We start from the raw sequence: 22,213 nt of genomic DNA, 5'->3' as shown, positions 1-22,213 counted from the left end.
CATCTTAGGCAACATCGTATCCAAAGAAGGCGCGCTTCCGGATCCTGTAAAACTCCGTGCAGTTGCGGAGTTCCCCAAACCCACCAACCTGAAGACACTACGTAGTTTCGTCGGCGTCTGCTCCTATTTTCGCCGCTTTGTGAAGAACTTCGCTATGATCATTGCCCCTTTGACTCAACTGCTGGCTGGAGACAATGCCTTATCCGCCTGGTCGAAAGCATGCGATGACGCGTTCACGACCCTTCACCATCTGCTCATCTCTCCTCCTATTCTGCGACATTTTGACCACGCTGCCCCAACTGAAGTCCATACAGATGCTAGTGGAGTCGGCCTTGGAGTGCTCCTTGCCCAACGCAAGCGTGGTCTTGAGGAATATGTTGTTGCTTATGCTAGCCGCACGCTGACAAAGTCGAAGCTAAACTACTCTATTACAGAAAAGGAGTGCATAGCGACACTCTGGGCTTGGAAATTTCGACCTTATTTATACGGCCACCAATTTGATGTAGTAACGGACCAGCATGCGCTGTGCTGGCTCTCCTAATTGAAAAATCTCTCTCGCCGCCTCGCACGCAGGGTGCTCTGTTTGCAAGAGTACGACATCCGGGTCGCGTACCGCTCTGGACGCAAGCACACCAGTGCCGATGCTCTTTCCCTTCCCAATTTCACCTGACGTACACAGTCTTTGCCCACTAAACTTTGTTCTCTCAGCACTTGCCATCGATGACATGCGCTCTGACCAGAGCAAAGACCCGTGGATTTCTTGTTGGCGTTTCTTGCTGATCCTGCCACTCTTACGGCATCAAGGGCTCTACGGAGGGAGGAACATTACTTTGTTATTCGCGACCAACTCCTCTGCCGTCGCAACTATCTCCCGAGGGTCAGCAATGGCTCTTAGAAATACTGCATCATCTTCGGGCTAATTTATGTGCATTGTTTCACACTGGTCCCCAATGTGCACACGGTGGTGTGTTAAAGACCGACACCTGCCTTAGGATCCAGTATTACTGGCCTGGCATGAACAAGTTCGTTCGCAAATACGTCCGCTGCTGCCTCGACTGCCAGCACCGAAAGTCAGTCCCTACCTCCACTGCCGCACCTTTTCAGCCACTTTCTTGTCCATCCCGTCCTTTTGATCAAGTCGGAATCAACCTTTACGGTCCGCTTCCTTGTACCGGTGCTGGCAACCGCTGGAGTATCGTTGCAGTGGATCATCTCGGATGCTATGCAGAAACAGCTGCACTTCCATTTGCAACTGCCCAAGATGTTGCATCCTTCAAACTGCGGTATTTTGTTCTTCGTCACGGAGCCCCTCGGGAACTTCTTAGTGATCGAGGCTGCGCTTGTCTATCTGAGGTCATGACGTCGCTTCTGAAGCAGTGTCACATTATCCACAGGACCACTAGCGCATACCATCAGCAGACGAACGGGTTGACGGAGCATTTCCACCGTACTCTCGGTGACATGCTCGCCATGTACGTTGCGTTCGACCATTCGAACTGGGACGCTGTGCTTCCGTTTGTCACGTTCACCTATAATACTGCCACTCAAGCTACCACTGGTTTTTCTGTTTTTCTTACTGTACGGCCGCGAACCTTCCTGCACCATCGATACCATTCTACCCTACCAGCCTAATTCATCGGAATGTGTTCCTGTATCTCAAGCTGCACAGCATGCAGACAACTCACCCGTTGTCTTACCACCGCAGATCAGACAGAACAGAAGCTTCGTCATGGTGGCTCTGTCCCTCCCCTCAAGCTTCCCTTGCGATTCATTGGTTTGGCTGTGGGTTCCACCTTTAGCTCGCGGCCTTTCTTCTAAGCTGCTCCCAAGATATCATGAACCTTATCGTGTAACTGCACAAACTTCCCCTGTGAATAATGTCATAGAGCCTGTGTCGTCTTCTGATCAGCGCCATCGCAGTCGTGAAACTGTTCCCGTAGATCAGCTCAAGCCCTTCTACGATCACTGTATGTTACCATATGCTCAGGTCGCCAGGATGACGTCTTTTTCTCTGCGGGACAAATGTAATGAAGAAGTGCTGGTCAGCCAGGTGCCTCTCGGGCGTATGAAATATGAAGAAGTGCTGGTCAGTCAGGCGCATCAACAGCGCTTTACGCACGGGGCCAGTCGTAACTGCTTGCAGGGTTCTGACTGCCGCACAAAGTTCGACCTCTCAATCCTTGCATACCCTGTCAATAAACACCTTGACAATTTATTCATTTTTTCCCACAAGCACCATTTCTGCCACTACCTTTATTCTCTTTTTAAGAGACGGAAAGTTCAGTGACCACCAGAGCAGGCCATTTTCACGAAGGGAGAAACCTGCAGTGACACGTCAACCGGCTGACACACGGCGCTACCACACTTTCCTTTCCTTATTTAGTAGCACATTCTTCCATTCAATTCTACACCCTCGCCGCTAACACACCCTCGGTCGTTGCCTCACCCACCCGCCTTACCTTCTCTCCCCTTTAGAAGAGCCTTACCTATGTATACTGTGCCAAGAAGAGCATATGTCACCTTGAAAAAGGCAAGTCCACTTGTCGAAATGTCGGCTCCTGCTTTAATCTTGTTTAACATAGGCAAACATAGGCATACTAACTAAATTAACAAGCATGGTGTCACACATGCACAAGCAAACATAAACACATATCACTCGATGACCGTGGAAACTCGCTGTCAAAACGCTGGAGTGAGGAAGCGCGGCAGCAGTAGCGAGCGAAATTCACCTTCGTGCTGTCTCTTGTATCAACGCAAACTAAGCTATGAAAGCACAGCATGTGGTGGACTTTGTCCCCGTCGCAGATGGCTTTCAAGATGCAGTGGCTCAGAGTATAATGGAGAACCTGGAGTGTCCATATAAGTGCTATCGCAATGATAAAACATACAAGCCGAATATCCGTGTAACATTCCTTTATTTCGTACCATAGCACGAGAGATGTACTTCCGTTTCGTCTGCTCGTTCCCACGTCTTGCAGTCACGCACGTAGAGAACTGTAACAGTTCATTGTCAAACTATGTCATTTTCTACCGTGTTTCAGCGCACGACCATAGTGTTCATCCACTCGCGCCTACCTCAGTGTTTATGTGGACACTGACTTATCATACCGCTAGTTAGCGGCATTGTATCTGAAGGTGGTTCCATTGGTTTAACGACGTGGTGTCACAGTATGGATCAATGAGCCAGACCAGCCTCTCCAAACATTCACGCACTGAGGGATCCATTTCGCAGAAGCAGCCAGACAACAATGCAGGTGTTCTTGTGCACAGCTCCCAAGATCGTGCACAGAGCAAAACAAAACGAACACAACTGCTCGTGGGTTTGCGCGCGAGACCGTCACTGAAAGTGCGTGCCGTACAGCAAAAACCTGAGAAAAAAAAAAAAGGCGGGGACTGTGACGTGAATGCGATCCTCCAGCTCCGGTATGGGAAAACACAGGGAAGAAATTTTGCTTGTGAAGGCAGCGAGAGGAGGCACTGGTGAAGGCTAGACGGGGCAAATGGCGAGAGTGTCGATGAGGGCAGTAGCTTGTGGGAATGCTCGGTGGCAAGTCAGAAGCCCTTCTTCACCTAGCGTATTATTATCTTCGAGGGAACTCTCAGCTATAGCTACCTATGTCAACTATAGCTAGCAGGCCGAGATGGCTGGTGTCTTGATGCACGCCGTGTTTCCGTGCGCCTATTTAGAGGCTGCGCAATCTGAAGTTTCGAAAGTTTCAAATAACCGTAGCAAGATGGAGGACGAAGCATGGCTGGTGCTCTTCAACATGCCAGCATTGTGAAAGAAAGTGGTTCTGGTCATCGATGATGATGATTGTTGTAGTTTGTTGGCGCAAGGGCCAGATGTGGCCAAAGAGCGCCAAGGCGATGATAATGGCTTGTCAGTGGTATGAATAGTGAATTATAAGGCGTGAATAAAACAGATGTGGCATGGCTGTAAAGGGGCCTAAAGATAGTCACTGTAAAGTGTGTAAAATCTATGGGTAATAAGATTATGGCAATGACTAATGAAGTGTGCTATGGACACGAGAGATGCATTGTGAAAGAATTATAGTACATTAAAATATGTCAGAGGCAAAAGTTTTCAACAAGCACTACTGCCTTAACAGAGCCCTTTAAATGCAAGGGCCTGGAGGCATGTGCTATACTGAACTACTATCACAGCAGCATCCTCTAGAGAGAGGATGCGCTACGAAATTATTGCACTAGTAATATGCAGAAACACATCGTTCAAGAAGCCTAGGACAGCTTTAGTGCTAAAAAGCGGCTCTTCATCAAGAAACATAGCAGGATGGAGAGGAACACAATAGCGGTATGCTACAGGGAAATGTTGCCTTCTCTCTGTTTCGGCTTCCCGGCACTCCAGGAGAACGTGAAGGACGGTCGGCCTCTCACCACATCTAACAAAGGTTGGTGGTTCATCACCAGTTAGCAGAAAACTGTGGGTGCCATATGTATGTCCTATTCTGAGCCGACAGAATATCAGTTCGCCGTGTTTTCGTTGTGGAGGGCCAGAAACCTATCTGTGGCTTTATCAAATGAAGCTTATTATTTGTTTCAGCGTCCCACAGGCGCTGCCAGTGGCCTCGCAGTTTCCTTCGCAAAAAAGGCTTCAGATCTGTGGAGGGAATAGCAGCGGCAGGATTAATAGCTTGTGATGTAGTTGATCCAACTGGTCCGCTAGCACAGTGCCCTTGATGCCTCTATGGCCAGGCACCCAGCATATAATGACATGCTGGTTTGATATATATGCTCTGCATAGAGTGGAATAGAGCTCAGTGAGTACAGGATTTTTGTGTTTGCAGAGTGACATCAGGGCTTTCACGATGCTTAGGGAGTCTGTAAATACAATTGCTTATTGAAGTTTTGATTTCCTTATATGATTAACAGCCAACAATAGTGCATGAGCCTCAGCCGTAAAGATACTCATTTCCGGGTGGAGTACACCGGATTCCGAGGCCGACGGCTGCATAAGACACCCCGGCATGTGACTTGGAAGCGTCTGTGTAAAACTCTGTACACGAGTACTTTGACTGGAGTTCTAAGAAATGCATTTGAATGTGTGCTTCTGGCGCGTGTTCAGTGACCTCTACAAACGATGTATCGCAATCTACGAGTTGCCACTGCCATGGCAGTAGCAGTTTCACTGGAGCCATAGGAAAATGTTCAAGAACTGGAATACTCCTTTCCTCACTGAGGTTTCTTACACACAAAGAGAACGGCTTTCTCGCTGCAGGTCGGTTATGGAAGAGTGTGGCAGCAGTCGCATCATTTATTGTTGAATAAAAAGGATGTTCAATGTTCGCTTGTACTTTCAGAAAATATGTAAAACTGCTGTATGACCGCTGCAAATGAAGCGACCACTGATTCGATTCTATGTTGTGGCTCTGGATTGGACTTGTCCAGAAAGCACCGGTCGCGAGGTAGATACCCAGATGGTGGATGGGGTCTAGGATTTTTAATACACTTGGCATTGCTTAATTGCTCCGTAATCAAGGCGTGAGCGGACAAGACTGTTATACAAGTTAAGCAAACACTTTCGATCCCTGCCCCATGTTGTGCACGACAGAAGCTTTAAAAGGTTCAGCATTTGCCAGCAAAAGCTAGTACGGTTTATCATGTGTAGTCAAAGGGCATGCGCTGCAGTGCAAGGGCAAAATGGACCTTTTTCTGGTCTTTAATGAAAGCTGGTGCTCCCTTAGCCATTCATTTATACAACGGCCCGTTTGACTGATGTAAACCTTCCCACAGGATGGGGATTTCGTATACAACCAAAGTCAAGCATCCAACGAATTGAGAGGCATGGCGCTTAGTGCAGTCTTGCGGGCTCTTTCCGCAGGCGAGTCCGTCTAATACTCTTCTATTGCTTTCAATGCTTTGCCTTTCGATGCAAGATTGGTGCTTGGGGTAGGTGGTGGTGTCGCAGGAATTGTGAAGTTAAGAAAAACCAGGCACCTGAAAACTCATGATTTTATTTAATGTTTTACTACCAGTATATTTATTTTGAGGCATCTGCAAACAAAAATATGCTTCGCTATAACCAATACCATGACAGATCAATTCCGGTTTAGTAATAGCAGTAAATTGTCCTCTGAAATAAAGAATAACCAACCAACTTTTATATTTATTTTGTTACGTACAATAAGTTATTACATCCATGATCTTATATTGAGGTTCGACTGTACATGAAGAAACATACAGTCAACGACCGATTTTCTGGACACCTTCGTGGCACCGCCCGGTACCCCAGAGAATAAATGTGAAAGAACGTCTGAAATTTCGGATGCAAGAAACCTTTGCTGTCCAATTTTCCGTACTTCTTGCCATGACCACAAGCCGTCTTCATACCATGATTGTCCCTCCAGCGTTGTCACCCCGTGGTCCTCATGCCATCATCTTGATATCATCTTTGTCATTCCTTCGTCGTGTCATTCTCATTTTTTAAATAGTCATCGGTATGTTTGCTCCATCGTCTTCATTTTCCATTGTGACACCCTTGTTGTCATGCCATTATCTTCATGTAAACATTGCCATTCCATCATTGCCGCTGCATCGTCATACAGTCATCTTCATCCCATCATGGTCGTTGCATATGTCCTACAGCCCAGAGAATGCATCATGGTCATAGTGTCATCGTTATCTTCATACCATCATGGTTGTTTTGTCGTTCCTCTATCATGCATGTCATGTGTATGATTAAAAGTTTACGTTGAGCGAGGAGGTTCCCACTGAAAATGTATCCAACTGCCTCATGTGGTCTCTACTCGCAAATGATCGCTAAGCAGGATCAGCATTATCACAAGCAGCAATGAAAGATTCACTTAAATCGATTTGCACAGCGCGTGGGATCCATGGATCTTGCATTTTGCCTAAATCAGAATGCAGACAAGAATCGCACACCTGCTGACTTCTCCCTCAGCAGTAGAAAGTCATATTGTCACGTAGTAGTGACGCTTAAGAAAACAGTCGTCAAACTGTGTATGACGAAACTGATTCTTTATTGGGCGAACCTGTGCCCACAAAAGCAAGCTACACTCAAAGCACAACGAAAGCGGCGAACACAGTCGGCGGTCGTCGAAAATCTGATCAGCGGCGAAACGCGTCGGCTTTTATACCTGAGTCATTGAAGGTTCTAGATTAATCCCTGATGCCCGCGTGTCTTCCAGAAAGTTCTAGACAATTCGCGTCAGTCATGCAATCAGATAACAGAAGCGTCGGTGAAAACAGGCAATGGAAAGAAGCATCGATAACGTTCTAGAAACTTCCGATACAGGCGCGTCCTGCGCCGAGCGATAACGTTTAACATTTGTTAGCCGGTGGAAAGCGGCCACCGGTGAAAGATAAACATGTATACGTGTCAATACCCTCCCCTTAAAAAGCATCGTCCCGATGCTACAAACAAATGTGAAAGCGTATATAAAGAAAACCACGCGTAATAAAAAAAAATAACGTAACAAAGTACCTAAGTTCGTCAGCGGGCGTAGAAAGGTTTAAGACGCACCACATGGATGACTTCAGGTCGTGCCCGGCGACGCTGTGATTGCGAAATGCCGTCTGGCACGACCTCATAGTCCAGTGCGCCAATACGTCGGATAATCTTGTAGGGTCCGAAATAGCGACGCAACAGTTTCTCGCTAAGTCCTCGTCGGCGAATCGGAGTCCAGACCCAAACACGGTCGCCGGGCTGGTACTCGACGTAGCGTCGTCGTAGATTGTAGTGTCGGCTGTCGGTCCTCTGCTGGTTCTTGATGCGCAGGCGGGCGAGCTGTCGACCTTCTTCGGCACGCTGCAAATAAGTGGCGACGTCGAGATTTTCTTCGTCAGCGACGTCTGGTAGCATAGCGTCAAGCGTCGTTGCCGGGTTCCTTCCGTAGACCAGGTTGAACGGCGTCATGTGCGTCGTTTCTTGCACGGCCGTGTTGTATGCGAAGGTCACGTACGGAAGGATGGCATCCCACGTCTTGTGTTCGACGTCGACGTACATTGCCAGCATGTCGGCGATGGTCTTATTTAGGCGCTCGGTAAGGCCATTCGTCTGCGGGTGGTAGGCGGTGGTGCGGCGATGGCTTGTCTGGCTGTACCGCAGAATGGCTTGAGTTAGTTCTGCCGTAAAGGCTGTGCCTCTGTCGGTGATGAGGACTTCTGGGGCACCGTGATGCAGGAGGATGTTCTCAACGAAGAAACGGGCTACCTCGGCGGCACTGCCTTTGGGCAAGGCTTTTGTTTCGGCGTAGCGGGTGAGGTAGTCCGTAGCGACGACGATCCATTTATTCCCGGACGTCGACGTCGGAAAAGGCTCCAGTAAGTCCATCCCGATCTGCTGGAACGGTCGGCGAGGTGGCTCTATTGGCTGTAGAAGTCCGGCTGGCCTTGTCGGCGGTGTTTTGCGTCGCTGACAGTCTCGGCATGTCCTTACGTAATGGGCGACGTCGGCAGAGAGGCGAGGCCAGTAGTATTTTTCTTGTATCCTTGCGAGAGTGCGGGAAAAACCGAGATGTCCAGCCGTTGGGTCGTCATGCAGAGCTTGCAGAACCTCTGGACGCAATGCTGAGGGTACCACGAGGAGGTAGTTAGCTCGGAGAGGCGAGAAGTTCTTCTTTAGGAGAATGTCGTTTTGCAAGAAAAACGATGCCAATCCTCGCCTGAACACCTTCGGCACAATGACGGTCTTGCCTTCCAGGTAGTCTACAAGGCTCCTTAGTTCCGGGTCGGCTCGCTGTTGTTCGGCGAATTCGTCGGCACTGATGGGTCCCAAGAAAGTGTTCTCATCCTGGTCGTCTTGTGGCGGCGGTTCGACGGCGGCGCGAGACAAACAATCGGCGTCAGAGTGCTTTCGCCCGGACTTGTAAACGAAGGTGATGTCGAATGCTTGAAGTCTCAGGCTCCATCGTGCGAGGCGACCTGAAGGATCCTTCAAGTTAGCTAGCCAACACAAGGCGTGGTGGTCGCTCACAACTTTAAAGGGCCTGCCATAGAGGTAGGGACGAAACTTTGATGTAGCCCAGATGATGGCGAGGCACTCCTTTTCTGTTGTGGAATAATTTGCTTCCGCCTTCGATAGCGACCGGCTAGCGTAACTTACAACCCTTTCTAGTCCGTCAGTCCTCTGCACAAGCACGGCGCCGAGTCCTACGCTGCTTGCGTCGGTGTGGACTTCGGTATCGGCGTTTTCGTCGAAATGCGCAAGTATTGGCGGCGATTGCAGGCGTCGCTTCAGTTCTTCGAATGCTTCGACTTGCGGCGTCTCCCACTTGAACTCGACGTCGGCCTTCGTGAGATACGTCAGTGGCTCAGCGATTCGTGAAAAATTCTTGACGAAGCGCCTGTAATAGGCGCACAGTCCAAGAAATCTACGCACTGCCTTCTTGTCAGCGGGCGGAGGAAAGTTGGAGATGGCCGCAGTTTTCTGAGGGTCGGGGCGCACTCCAGACTTGTTGATGACGTGGCCCAAAAACAAGAGCTCATCATATGCGAAGCGGCACTTTTCGGGCTTTAACGTGAGTCCGGAGGTTTTGATTGCTTGAAGAACTGTTTCAAGGCGCCGCAGGTGTTCTTCGAAGCTTGAGGAAAACACAACGACGTCGTCCAAATACACGAGGCAAGTCTGCCACTTCAAGCCTGCCAGTACTGTATCCATGACGCGTTGGAAAGTCGCAGGTGCCGAGCAAAGACCAAACGGCATGACCTTGAACTCGAACAGTCCGTCTGGTGTTATAAAGGCAGTCTTCTCCCGGTCTCTCTCGTCGACTTCGATTTGCCAGTAGCCGGTTTTGAGGTCCATCGACGAAAAATACTTTGCGTTGTAGAGTCGATCCAAGGCGTCGTCAATCCGTGGGAGGGGGTATACGTCCTTCTTCGTGATCTTGTTGAGGCGACGATAATCGACGCAGAAACGTAGGGTTCCATCCTTCTTCTTCACTAACACCACGGGGGACGCCCACGGACTCTTGGACGGCTGGATGATGTCGTCGCGTAGCATTTCGTCGACTTGTTGCCTTATGGCCTCGCGTTCGCGCGCCGAAACTCGGTACGGGCTCTGGCGGAGTGGACGAATATTTTCGTCGGTTATGATGCGGTGCTTGGCGACAGGGGTTTGTCGAACTTTTGACGACGACGAGAAGCAGTCCTTGTATTGCAGGAGCAGAGCTTTTAGCTGTTGTTTCTTATGATTGGGAAGGTTCTGATTGACGTCGAAAGTTGGTTCAGGTAGTACAGTCGTCGTTGAAGGTGCACTGGAATCCTTGAAGGCAAAAGCACTGCTGGCTTGTACTATTTCGTCGATGTAGGCGACCGTGGTGCCTTTGTTAATGTGCTTATATTCGTGGCTGAAGTTCGTGAGCATCACTCTTGCTTTCCCTTCGCGTAGTTCACCTATGCCTCTAGCGACGCAAATTTCACGGTCGAGCAGTAAGTGATGATCGCCCTCGATGACGCCCTCCATGTCTGCAGACACTTCGGTACCGACGGAAATCATTACGCTTGAGCGAGGCGGAACGGTGACTTGTTCTTCAAGCACATTCAAGGCATGGTAACTGATGCTTGTATCCGGTGGTATCGCGTTGTGCGTTGAAAGCGTTATCGACTTGGACCTTAAGTCGATGACTGCACCGTGTTGATTTAGAAAGTCCATGCCTAGGATGACATCCCTGGAGCAGTGCTGCAGGATTACGAAGCTCGCCGGGTAAGTGCGGTTGTTTACCGTGACTCGCGCTGTGCAGATTCCAGTCGGCATTTTAGGTGGACTCCCGCTGTCCGGATATCGGGTCCTTGCCAGGCTGTTTTCACCTTCTTCAACTTGGCGGCAAACGGGCCACTGACGACGGAATAGTCGGCTCCAGTGTCGACGAGAGCGGTGACGTTATGACCATCGATTAGCACGTCTAAGTCCGTAGACCGTCGTCTGGCGTTGCAGTTAAGTCGTGGCGTCTGATCACGGCTGCGTCGGCTTGCTCCGCTGCTGCTACGTCGCGTCGGCAGGTCTTCTTTCGGCGGCGAAGTGTTGTCGTGAAGGCTCTTTCCAGGCGGCGTGCTGATATCTCGTCGTGAAGATTCGCGAAACTTCTTCGTCGGCGGCGGAGGATCTTCGAAATTGCGTCGTACAGCAACCGCACCTCCATCGGTTGCTGCCTTTAGTTTCCCGGATAGGGGCTCACGGACCGGCCCCGGGCTGGGCCAGTGTATGGTCGACGCTGCGGTGACAGGTAACGTCCTGGTGACGGCGAGCGTGAGGGTCGTCGTGGTTGCCACTGGGCTCCGGCAAGGTAGTCGGCGATGTCACGTGGTCGCTCGCCAAGCTGTGGACGTGGCGCGTTGACGGCGAACCCTCGTAGGCCCATCTCGCGGTATGGGCATCGGCGGTAGACATGGCCGGCTTCCCCGCAGTGATAGCAGAGCGGGCGGTGGTCGGGAGTGCGCAAAATGTCCGTCTTCCTCTGGTAGCTGCGCTGGGCGACGGGTGGGCGTGCTGGCGGCGGCGGCGGCGGTGGACGACGGAACTGCGGCGTTACGGGGCCCTGGCGCGAGCGCGGAGGGGGGCCTTGACGACGGACGACGGCGGCGTAGGTCATCGCTTCCGGCAGGGGTTGCGGTGATTCGGGAAGTCCTAGCGATTGCTGGATTTTCTCCCGCACGATATCGGCGATGGAAGCAACTTGAGGCTGCGACGATGGTAGCAACTTCTGCAGCTCTTCGCGTACTATCGCCCTGATGGTGTCTCGTAGGTCGTGGGAGAGCCCTTGGACTTCGGCGTACTGTGGCGTCGAACGGCGATTGTATTGCCGGTTGCGCATGTCCAGTGCTTTTTCGATCGTCGTAGCCTCCGAGAGGAAGTCTTGGATTGTCGTTGGTGGATTCCGCACTAGTCCGGCGAATAGCTCCTGCTTAACTCCCCGCATGAGCATGCGAACTTTCTTGTCTTCTGGCATAGCGGGGTTGGCGTGCCGGAATAATCGAGTCATTTCTTCAGTGTACATACCGATGTTCTCATTCGGAAGCTGTACACGGTTTTCCAGCAAGGCTGCAGCTCTTTCTTTTCGGACGACGCTAGTGAAGGTGTCCAGGAATGCGGCTCGGAAGAGGTCCCAGGTTGTTAGTGCACGCTCCCTATTCTCGAACCAGGTTCTGGCGCCGTCTTCAAGCGAGAAGTAAACATGGCGCAGCTTCTCGTCGCAGTCCCACTTGTTGAACGTAGCGACCCGGTCGTATGCCTCCAGCCAGCTTTCGGGGTCTTCACATGGCGAACTGCGGAATGTCGGCGGCTCCCTGGGTTGTTGCATCACGATTGCAGATGTTGGCGCAGGGGCTGTCATGGTAGCTGCTGCCGAGGTCGTGACTTTTGTCCTCTTCGTCTTCTCGGGAAGAAGTCCGTACTCCGGGGGTTGGTTTTGTAGCCTGAGGCTAGCTCGATGCTCCGGGACAACGTTGGTACTCTCTTCGGGGTTCGGGCTTGGATCACGGCTTTTCGGGGGCGTCCGCTGCATGGACACAAAAGCACCTCCACCAGATGTCACGTAGTAGTGACGCTAAAGAAAACAGTCGTCAAACTGTGTATGACGAAACTGATTCTTTATTGGGCGAACCTGTGCCCACAAAGCAAGCTACACTCAAAGCACAACGAAAGCGGCGAACACAGTCGGCGGTCGTCGAAATCTGATCAGCGGCGAAACGCGTCGGCTTTTATACCTGAGTCATCGAAGGTTCTAGATTAATCCCTGATGCCCGCGTGTCTTCCAGAAAGTTCTAGACAATTCGCGTCAGTCATGCAATCAGATAACAGAAGCGTCGGTGAAAACAGGCAATGGAAAGAAGCATCGATAACGTTCTAGAAACTTCCGATACAGGCGCGTCCTGCGCCGAGCGATAACGTTTAACATTTGTTAGCCGGTGGAAAGCGGCCACCGGTGAAAGATAAACATGTATACGTGTCAATATACACTTGCGCAGGTCGTACTAGGCAGACTTGGCCCTTTACCATAAACTCACACAAGCAAGCTGAAGTAAGAGAAGTGCCGGTAACTGCCTACCTGAGGCCGAGCTTGACTCATTCACAGCTTCTGTAGTCTGCACGCTCCTCGACACGCTCAGTGCTTTGAAGGAGCACCCGATAGACTTGTCGGCTAGAGGCACGCAGCACTGCGTGCCAACCTTGACCTGACTGACGACCTTGGAAGGGGCCTGGCATGCCACTATGGCAACAGTGATGCATTCGCCAAGGCTCATTGCATTTGTGAGGCCTGCAGAAAATAATTGGAGCGATTGCAACATTAAGAACAAGCGGCAAATACAACAACAAAAATGATGTAGGGGCAGAATACAGTGTAGCCATGGAACTCAATATAATCATGTCGGGTCCAGTAGCACTAAAAAGCTACAAGGGACAATCCACAACAAATATTTGAAAGCAGAGCAACCTTTGTCTGCACATGGTTTACGACTGCAGAACAACAGGCATGAGTTCACTTCATACCCTATTGGTGTAGTCTGACTAATGCAAACTAATTGCAAGATACCAAGGTCATTGTCATCTAAGCAGCCTTTTTAATGTCCATCACAGAACGAAGGCCTCTCTCAGCAACCTCCAATTGCCCTGTCTTGCGCCAGCCGATACCATCCTATGCTTGCAAATTTTCTACATCATCACACCACCTTATTCTCTGCCACCAGACATCTGCAGTCTTCGTAATATTCATCACACAAAAAAACACAACAAATATTGTCCCTTGCATTGGTACATTTTCATTCACCGCAATGGACCACTGGTTACCTGCCTTACACACTACATTGCCTGCCAAATTTTACTTTTATACCACAAACTCCATCCAGTCTGTGGTATGTACGTACATATGTATGTTCACATCTAACCTCTTTCCCGTCAAATAAGGCCACTGGATAGCTCATGGTCGAAACATTCAGTAGAACCCATCTCATGATGAGTGTCACTATGACGGCAATGTGTTTAACATTGTATCAATACGACAACACAACGTACTGCCACCATCAAAACGAGTTATGTGAGGTGTGTACTGCAGTAGGACTTATCTTTCATGTTTTGATAATGAAGATGTTTACTGGCATCCCCTCTGAAATGGGGCAGATACAAATAGTCACCTAGGCTGCTTAATTCAATCAAGTTTTACTACATCCAGTCGTGCCACTGACGAACTGAGATTTGGAGCAATTTTGGGAGCAGAAAATGTCAATTTTGGAGCATTTGGAGCACCCAAATACAGATTTCAGAGCACTTAGGTTCAAATATATGCCAACTACTGGACACGCGTTAGGATATTTCGAATACTTAAAATTGACAAGCGTTATTCCCGAAAGTATTTGCTTGGTCTAAAACAATGTTTCTCTGCCTCTAAATAAAAGAAAACTTGAGTACCCCTTTCATTTAAATGAAGCTAATTAACCTGTTCCTACAGCGTGCTGTAATCAGTTTATTTCAAATTAAATGAAGCTGCTCAGACGATGCCTTTTACATCATACGAGTTTTTATTAACAGCTGCCAGCTTAACATGTTTACAGCAAGGCTAGAACACTCAGTCAGTAACACTTGGCCAGAGTTAATGTCATCAAGTTAATGTCATCTGAGCCAGGCCAGCTTTGATGAGCACCTGGTAACACTCAACCACTGCTTTAGATGACTCCAGGCAGTTTTAAATGGTCTGCTTTTCCTCGTAATGCTGAAGCCTCTGCTCAGAAACTGGCTAATTTACAACTGGAACCAACCAATTATTTGGCCACCGACATTACACAAGTACAACCGAAATTTTGGACACATTAAGGCATGCCATTCAATAATTCGGCCTATGGGTGCATAACTGTATGCTAATTTTATCGCTGAGTTTTGGCTTCGGCCGTCGGGTACGTTGCCGACACCTCCTGGAAACTGAAACGTAGGACAAGCGAACCCTGGAGAGCCAATCCCGAGTCCCACAGTCTTGGCTCCGCGCGTCTAGCATTTGTTCTTTCAGATGTTAAATAGCGACACGGTCCCAGCGACTTCAAGTTGTTTAACCCTTTCAGACGCTATGTAGAAAATTGGGTACACCAAGATGGTGCATGAACAGAAAAAGCATCGGTTAAAGTAAGGATATTTAAAACATATCCCATACATCTTGAAATGCTTCTGATTGAAATAGTGCTGCAAGTTTGAATTACACAGGCAAATTGTTTTAGTAAAACGAGTATGAAGGTAGATGGCTGGGTATTTTGCTTGGCCTGAGTATACCATTCTAAGTGGCAGGTTCACTTCTTTCATTGCTTTCACAATGTGTTGCGCCAGTCATAGTTTTCAAGTGACTGGATAGGTGCCTTTCAAGCCTCGTAGACTTGACATAGTTAATGTTCGCATATCTTATACTCCTGCAGCGAGTTATCGCATGGAGTCCACCATTCTGTAAAGTTGACAAAACTCACTAAAGAACGGAAAACTCTTAATCTATTCTGCAGCTGTAAGCTTTTCATGATTCTGAAGACATAAGAAATGCGGTGAAAGTAATATTTCAATCAACACAACTAATTGGCATCTGAAAGGGTTAAGCGGCGCAGACTACACCTTCGATGTCTGTGCCAATGAGGACAATTACTGTTGCTAAACAAGGGAAAAAAAATACCGTGATTTGGCTATGATAGGACGGTCGACTTCTGGGCCGTGTAGTTGTAGCAATGCATTCCACTCGAGCCTATATGCCACTCTTATCATCCATCGATCTCGGCCGGCTAATACCATTGATAACGCAGGCGGAGCGTCGCTCTTACCACTGACAAAGCGCAAGAAAGAGTGGCATTGGAAAAGGCATCGCTACAAAATGTTATGTTGCCAGGGGTTGAAGATATAGTGCATGCACTGATTGTACTTTCCGCACTCATCCTGTCTGGTCTTCCTTCGCGTGTCCATGTTTCTTGCACTTCAAGCATCAATCGATTGTACTTTCATCTATCTGTAGCGACAGCATGACAAGGGTAAAGATACGGAATGACCAGATCGTAGGCAAGTGTATGTGCATGCTGCCATGGGTTGACAAACATTGGCTTTATTTTTGGACAATCTCTTTTGGGGGTACTAGAAACATCAATGGAGAACAACGTTCCTGGCAAAGTGCCAAGAATGCCATCACTCGTAGATGCCGATGTGTCTGAAGCTAGTAATGCACAATCATGCAAAAGTAAACGTATCCCTGAAAGTGATCATCCGAGAATATGGCACACTTTTTTAGACACTCGTGAAATAGTCACTTTTTTTCTACCGAACTAGGATATTTCGAACTGCCGATTATTCGGATTTTTACGCGGTCCCTGTCGGTACCCAATTATCGGTAAGTGCCGTATATATAATGGGAAGTTCGATTCATTAAGCCGCTTTAATTATGCGCGCTATGCACGTCTGCAGACAACTGCGGCAATACTAATTTTCGCACACTTCAGCTCAAAATCGTGTTTTTTTAAACAAGGTGGCACAGGATATCTCGTTCGACACAATTTGGCGAATTTGGCACCGGAGTGGGAGCACTGTACATCTATCGCTATCTGACCTCGATCTTAACTTTTGTATTGAAAACCTCTCTCACTATATTGTACCATTATCTACACTTGCAATGACTCCAGTTCTATCAGTCTCTTCCCTGCTTTTTTCCACTAATACTCTAATCGTCCCTTACTTATCTCGTACCAGATAATTCTTTCACCTTCTTTGAATCCCAACACTTCTGGAAGGTGGACACTGCCTACGAGTCTCGCTGGCCGAACATCTTGGCCACGGTGGTAGAATAGGAGAGGTGGCCAAACAAACACCGCAAGCGCGTCACCGAACCTTTCGTGTTTCTACAGCGGTCGCCAGGGGGAGACAGGGGTTTTATGGGCTGAAAGACGCGCTTCGCTAGCTTTCGCTGTGCTGTAAAAGGTGGGTTATTGTCACAAATTTTGCGGCTTTAAAACATTGTTGACATTTTTAATAGCTTGTAGAGGCTGTCTGCCGGCCTTGCTCACAAAAATGAGGGTATCAGGCTCTATTGAGCTTAAAAGTTTCTAATCGGCGCAGTTAATCTCGACAAGACTGACATAGAGCTGTGATAGCAAGGGACACGTGTGTACTTTTCTGTAAGCATCAAAATTCTTACTGGCGAGCGCACAGCGGACAAAAATATTTGGTTTTCACATCACTGTGGGTAGCATTGGGCTTATGGGCGTAGTTGATTTATGATCGCCTGGCTGTAACTAAATTTCACTGTTGCGCAGTCACCAATTGTTCAATTATTGTTCAGCTCCCTTCAGGCGCTGTTCAGGCACTTGCATCAGTAGTTTCAGATGGCGAGTGCGAACGTGCACGCGCCTACGAAATGCTGGTGACCGCAAACGACGGGAGTAGATGCCGTTCTATCTAGACAGATCGGCGCCGCCGCGCCTTCGTGTTCGCGACCACTCTGAACAACAACGAACAGAAACGGCGTGAAACACGCAGTAAGTGAAGCCGCGGTGACCGTTGTAGACGCGGCGCAGTGGACTTCACTTGGGATGCACACTGCAGACAGACACCGCACGCTGAAGCTTCTACGAGAAATATCACGGTGGCTGTGTCAATGAACTTTCATTTTTATATCAGCCGGTCCTCCCATGATTTTATATTTCAGTGACGTGCTTGGAAACTAACGTTTTCTCGGCCCAACGTTTTTTTATTAATAATATACATATATATTGGTTCACACGCCAACAGTAGCATTGGAAAGACATTAAATACTGTTTCTGCATAGTCATACATGTTAATAAAAGAGTGTTTATTAATATTGTAATGAGGAAGAAGACACAAATGTACTCGATCATGAACATATAAAAAAGATATTTGTTTCAAGCGTAATTCATTAGGCAATGACGCATGAGTCACCGTACAGTTCTCAGAACCAGTCTGCATCCAGCAAAATAAAGAAATAAAGGAATCAAATAAACAAGGAAGGAACGACACGTCTGAATTCAAGTCACACTGCAGCCGTAAATCTGCACGAAAGTCTGTTTTAAGCGACGGTAACTATTCAGTGGTATTGATGACCTCCATGGTGTACGGCACTATGACGCAAAGCTCTTTCTAAAAAGTTGGAAACGTATAAATACAGTTTGAATGCTCGCGACGCGCGCTGGCTACGTACTTTCAAGCACGGCGGACCAGAGAAATGAGCCCAGACTACCCCTGCTGCCACCTCACATAAAGCGCCGGCAACTCGAGAGCCATCGCGTCATGAGCGGTGCATTGGCGGAGCGGCACCGTTTGGCCACCTCTCCTATTCTACCACCGTGATCTTGGCATTCCATTGTGATGTGCCAAGTCGTTTCCGGGCTTTCGTTTCGCAGCACACACATGCCTCATTCTGTGGCAGATATTTGCTTCGGTATGTTCTTGTTCTCAGGCAGCCAGCTGAAGCCTCAAATAGCAAGGCTATTCCATTTCCATTATCGTACATACTTTCCCACCTGATTACTTTCTTGCTGCGTTTGTAAACTTCCAAGAACTCTTAAGAATCTCTCAAGTTTCCCCAAGAACACTCGGCACCACCTAGTGCCGCTGCCATGAAGCCTGCGCGTGGCCTCTGAAATGCCTGCAAACACAGAGAAACGTGTGATGCGGCAACCAGGCTCCTCTCTCGCTCTTTCTGGATATGCTGTGCCACTGCCAAGAAGTCCGCACGTGGCCTCCGGGACGAGAAGCGTGGCGCACCAGTGCCTGCGAATGCTGAGAATTGTTCCCTCGTTTGCCGCACACCCAGTGGAACATATTCAGTGACCCAAGTTGGCGAGAAGAGAGGTGCACACCCACTGCAATTACGGCGCCGCTCATAAAAGCGTTGGCGTTAAAGGAATTCAATGAAAAGTGGCACATACCCCGTGCATTTGTGGCGCAGCCCGCTAAAGGGTTGGGTTGTCGTTCTTGAGGACGCTTCTGACGCAGGTTTGATTCCACTCAGCATCGGAGAAATTTAAGGGATATTTTTTTTGTCATTGTAGAGTGGCACACTCCCAGTGACCCAAGTTGGCATGAGAAAAGAAGTTCACTGAACAGCGGTACCCACTCAGTCCCGCATCTACAGTGACACGTCGCCGTGAAAGAGGTTCTTTGAAGAGCGGCACACGTGTTAACACTGCCACGTACTCGGTGACCCAAGTTGGTGGTTGGTTTCGAACCGTTCCCTCCGCACAACAGCGCAAAGCGCCACCCATTGCACCATGGACTACCCAGTGACAATGCAAAGTGTGTGAAATACCTTAAGAGTGCTAACGCATTAGTAGGGGCTCTCATGCAACAGATGCTGGTGAACAACAGTGGCCCCATAGAAATATAGGACAGAGCCGAGATCGGTTGTTGGTAGCTCTCAACACAGTTCTTCTGCTACGATTTATTGTCTCAGGAGAGCTGTAAACAAAATTTTTCGTTTCATCTTCTAGTGTGTTTTTTGTGATTGTACTATGCATCAAGCGCAATACAATATTACAAGTGTTTCAGCCCACACAATTTCAAATGGAAGTTTGACATCATTGTGGTAACTTGCAACATTTAAATGGCAAGCATCAAGCATCCACAGCTTGAATCAGTGAGCAAGACCTGCCACCTGTCTAGCACGATAATGATAAGGTGCCACACATCACTCAAACCCCACTTACCCAAATACGCCTTTATGGGAGCAGCTCAAATATGAGAAGCCAGCAGGCAGCGCTTCCACTGGCGTCTTCCGCCACGCTCCTAGCACCTTGAAACGGTGCTAAATAAATAACTGATTGATTGATTGATTAATTTATTGATTGAATCAAGAGCACACCCTTAGCAAATGGACATACATACCAGATTCTGGACTACGCAAATGAGCAGCAATTAGTACTTGGGGCTAATTGTTGTCAACAAGGCAGAGACAGGCTAGATCCTGGTGGGCCCAACATTATAAGGTGCAGGCCGAAGAAATCAGTAGAACCTGTAAAGACAGCAGCAGCAGCAGAGTGAAACAAATTAGACAGTTGGCTGTACACACAGCCAGGGTAATCGGTCTAGGGCACTTAAGTTGCTGCCACAACTAGAAACATGCTCCTTATGCGTCAGGGCAAAAAAAAAAAAATATATTTGTGAACAGCACGAGTGTACAGAATTGGTCTAGGCAGTTCGTAATTTATAACCTAAAAACGGCGCAGACACACGAATTAAGGCCCACAGTGCCTCTGTCGTCTGCCTTCTTTCTGTTTTAGAATGTCGATTACAGATGCACAGTCACATTATTTATGGGGAAAATATTAGTAGGGTTTTACATACAAAAACCACGATCTGATTATGAAGCATGCGTAGTGGGGGACGCTGGAATAATTTGGACTACCTGGGGTTCTTTAACGCGCACCTAAATCTAAGTAAAGAAATGCGGCCGCCGTGACCGGGATTTGATCTCGTGACCTCGTGATTAGCAGCCCACAAAACAACCACGGCGGCTACATTATTCATGAACGAAAGCAGCGGACATGTATACATATAGACTGATTCGTGCGCTCACGTTAACCTTTGGAAGTTCCCGTAAGCGACAGCAGCAGTCAAGTGGGGTTGTTTACCTACTTGCTCACTATGTACATATAGCTTGACACATAAGAGCCGCTAAGAAGCTTAAAGTAAAGGAAATACGCTGCCGCTATCTCAGTGCCCCAAACGGAAGGTGCTCACAAGCTGTGAGGAAGGGGAATGAAATACAACCACGTGTGTTACCACTGCTGGGCGCAATAGTACAACCATTCCGTACCTCCGCATGGGTAGAGAGTCATCCGTAATGGTGGACACAGCTAGCATATGCGGGCACTAACAGTTGAGTACATGGATGTGGTGGCGCGTGGGAGCTGCCACCTCTTTTACATCTCCGCTAGACATGCCAGCACAACTGTGGCTGCCTGTTGTTTAAAAACAAAGGGCAGTGCGTAGGAACTGCAGCGGTGCTCATCGAAGGCACGAATGGACAATCCCGCGATCTCTGCGAGACTGCGGCAATCGTATCGCGCTCACTGGAATTTCGAGGTCACTTATACCGCACGAACAGGGCGGTTGTTCCTACAAGTATCAGCAAAAGCACGGGTAACAGCACGAAGCTCGTAGAAGAAACACTCAGCTTAGCTTGTTGCTGCGGTAGCAACAGCAGCTGGGCAACAAATGTCAACAAGCCCTGGCCCACTGCAATGTCCGCAACGCAAAGCTTCTAAACAAGCAGAAAAAACAATGAGGCGAACGACAGCACCACAGCATGCGAAATCCGCGCTGCTTGGAACGCCGGAAAGCCTCAAAATTAACAGGAACGGTAGCAAAACAGACGACAATTTTTTTTTTTTTTTTTCTACCGCGACTGTGACTATTGATGCAGTGGATGGATGCTATGAGCGTCCCCTTCGAAGCGGGGCGGTGGGCTCCCCACCAGGTCCTTGTTTTTATTTTCCCAATGTCCTACCCATCTTTTTTTTTTTTTTTTTAAGAAGCATAAAGACTTCCCGGCACCAAACGTTCTTTACTTTGAAAAATTTCTTAAGTAACAAGCTCTACCATGTTTTAGTCTGAAATGCGTTTTTCACTAATCGAAAAATACCTCCTAGCCGTCATGTTTTGTAGGTGGGTCTCCAAACTAGTACACTCTACTCCAAATCAAGGAGGTGGCGCTCCAAAAATGAAGCCAGTCGCCGCCATCTTGCTAGAGGCGAGAAACGCGAACCGCCGTAGCGGCAGTTGCAGAGCGCAGAGTATGTTCGTCTTGTTTCAACTGTGTTTAACTGATTGTGGCATGCTTTCTGGGGGCATTACAACACCTCAGTAGGCCATAGCTGCACAGAGTCGCGTAAAGATGACGCCGGGTGTAACGTTTCACTTGGTAATGTTTGGACCCCGATCACGGAGTAAGATAAGACAGGAGCGCCGACTCCGCCGCCGCGCAACGCATTCGCTCGGGACAAAACGTGCAACGCAAATTATTACATCTCGTAGCGCCATCTGTCGAGGCGCGTGGAAAACACCCAACAGCTTGCTTCCATGTGCGCATGCACTGAGAGGAGGAGACCGGCGGCGACGGCGGCGCAGAACGGACAGCGCGGCTAAAGTCCCTTTTTTTAGGGACTTTAAGCGCGGCACCCGCTGAGCGTGTCGTCTGCTACAAACGTGGACCATCGGCCGTCTCAATTTGACAGCAATCAAACACAAAAAATATATGCGCACAAATAATAACAG

The 22,213-nt window shown here is 48.6% G+C and overlaps 1 protein-coding gene across 6 annotated transcripts in view; it reads right to left on the bottom strand.

Moving 5' to 3' along the window:
* The window catches only part of LOC119454559 (zinc finger protein 271-like), a 34,294-nt gene extending 12,976 nt beyond the window's left edge, over nucleotides 1-21,318 (bottom strand). The window contains exons 1-4 of one of the 6 annotated variants that reach the window (XM_049667062.1): nucleotides 20,754-21,318; nucleotides 19,823-19,949; nucleotides 18,460-18,584; nucleotides 13,023-13,232 (exon numbers count right to left, since the gene is read on the bottom strand). In XM_049667062.1, the coding sequence (XP_049523019.1) occupies nucleotides 13,023-13,218 (196 nt within the window). In that variant the 5' untranslated portion in view covers nucleotides 13,219-13,232; nucleotides 18,460-18,584; nucleotides 19,823-19,949; nucleotides 20,754-21,318. Of the gene's footprint in view, nucleotides 1-13,022; nucleotides 15,591-18,459; nucleotides 18,585-19,644; nucleotides 19,770-19,822; nucleotides 19,950-20,753 lie in introns of those variants that run through there. The other 5 variants (XM_049667061.1, XM_049667063.1, XM_049667060.1 and 2 more) reach the window with 5 other exon arrangements.
* Nucleotides 21,319-22,213: the final 895 nt, after the last annotated feature.

The sequence above is a fragment of the Dermacentor silvarum genome, chromosome 5 (assembly GCF_013339745.2).
Source record: "Dermacentor silvarum isolate Dsil-2018 chromosome 5, BIME_Dsil_1.4, whole genome shotgun sequence".
Classification (NCBI taxonomy): domain Eukaryota; kingdom Metazoa; phylum Arthropoda; class Arachnida; order Ixodida; family Ixodidae; genus Dermacentor; species Dermacentor silvarum.
The sequence above is the reverse complement of the archived record's forward strand: the minus strand, read 5'-3'. Positions and strand labels throughout refer to the sequence as shown.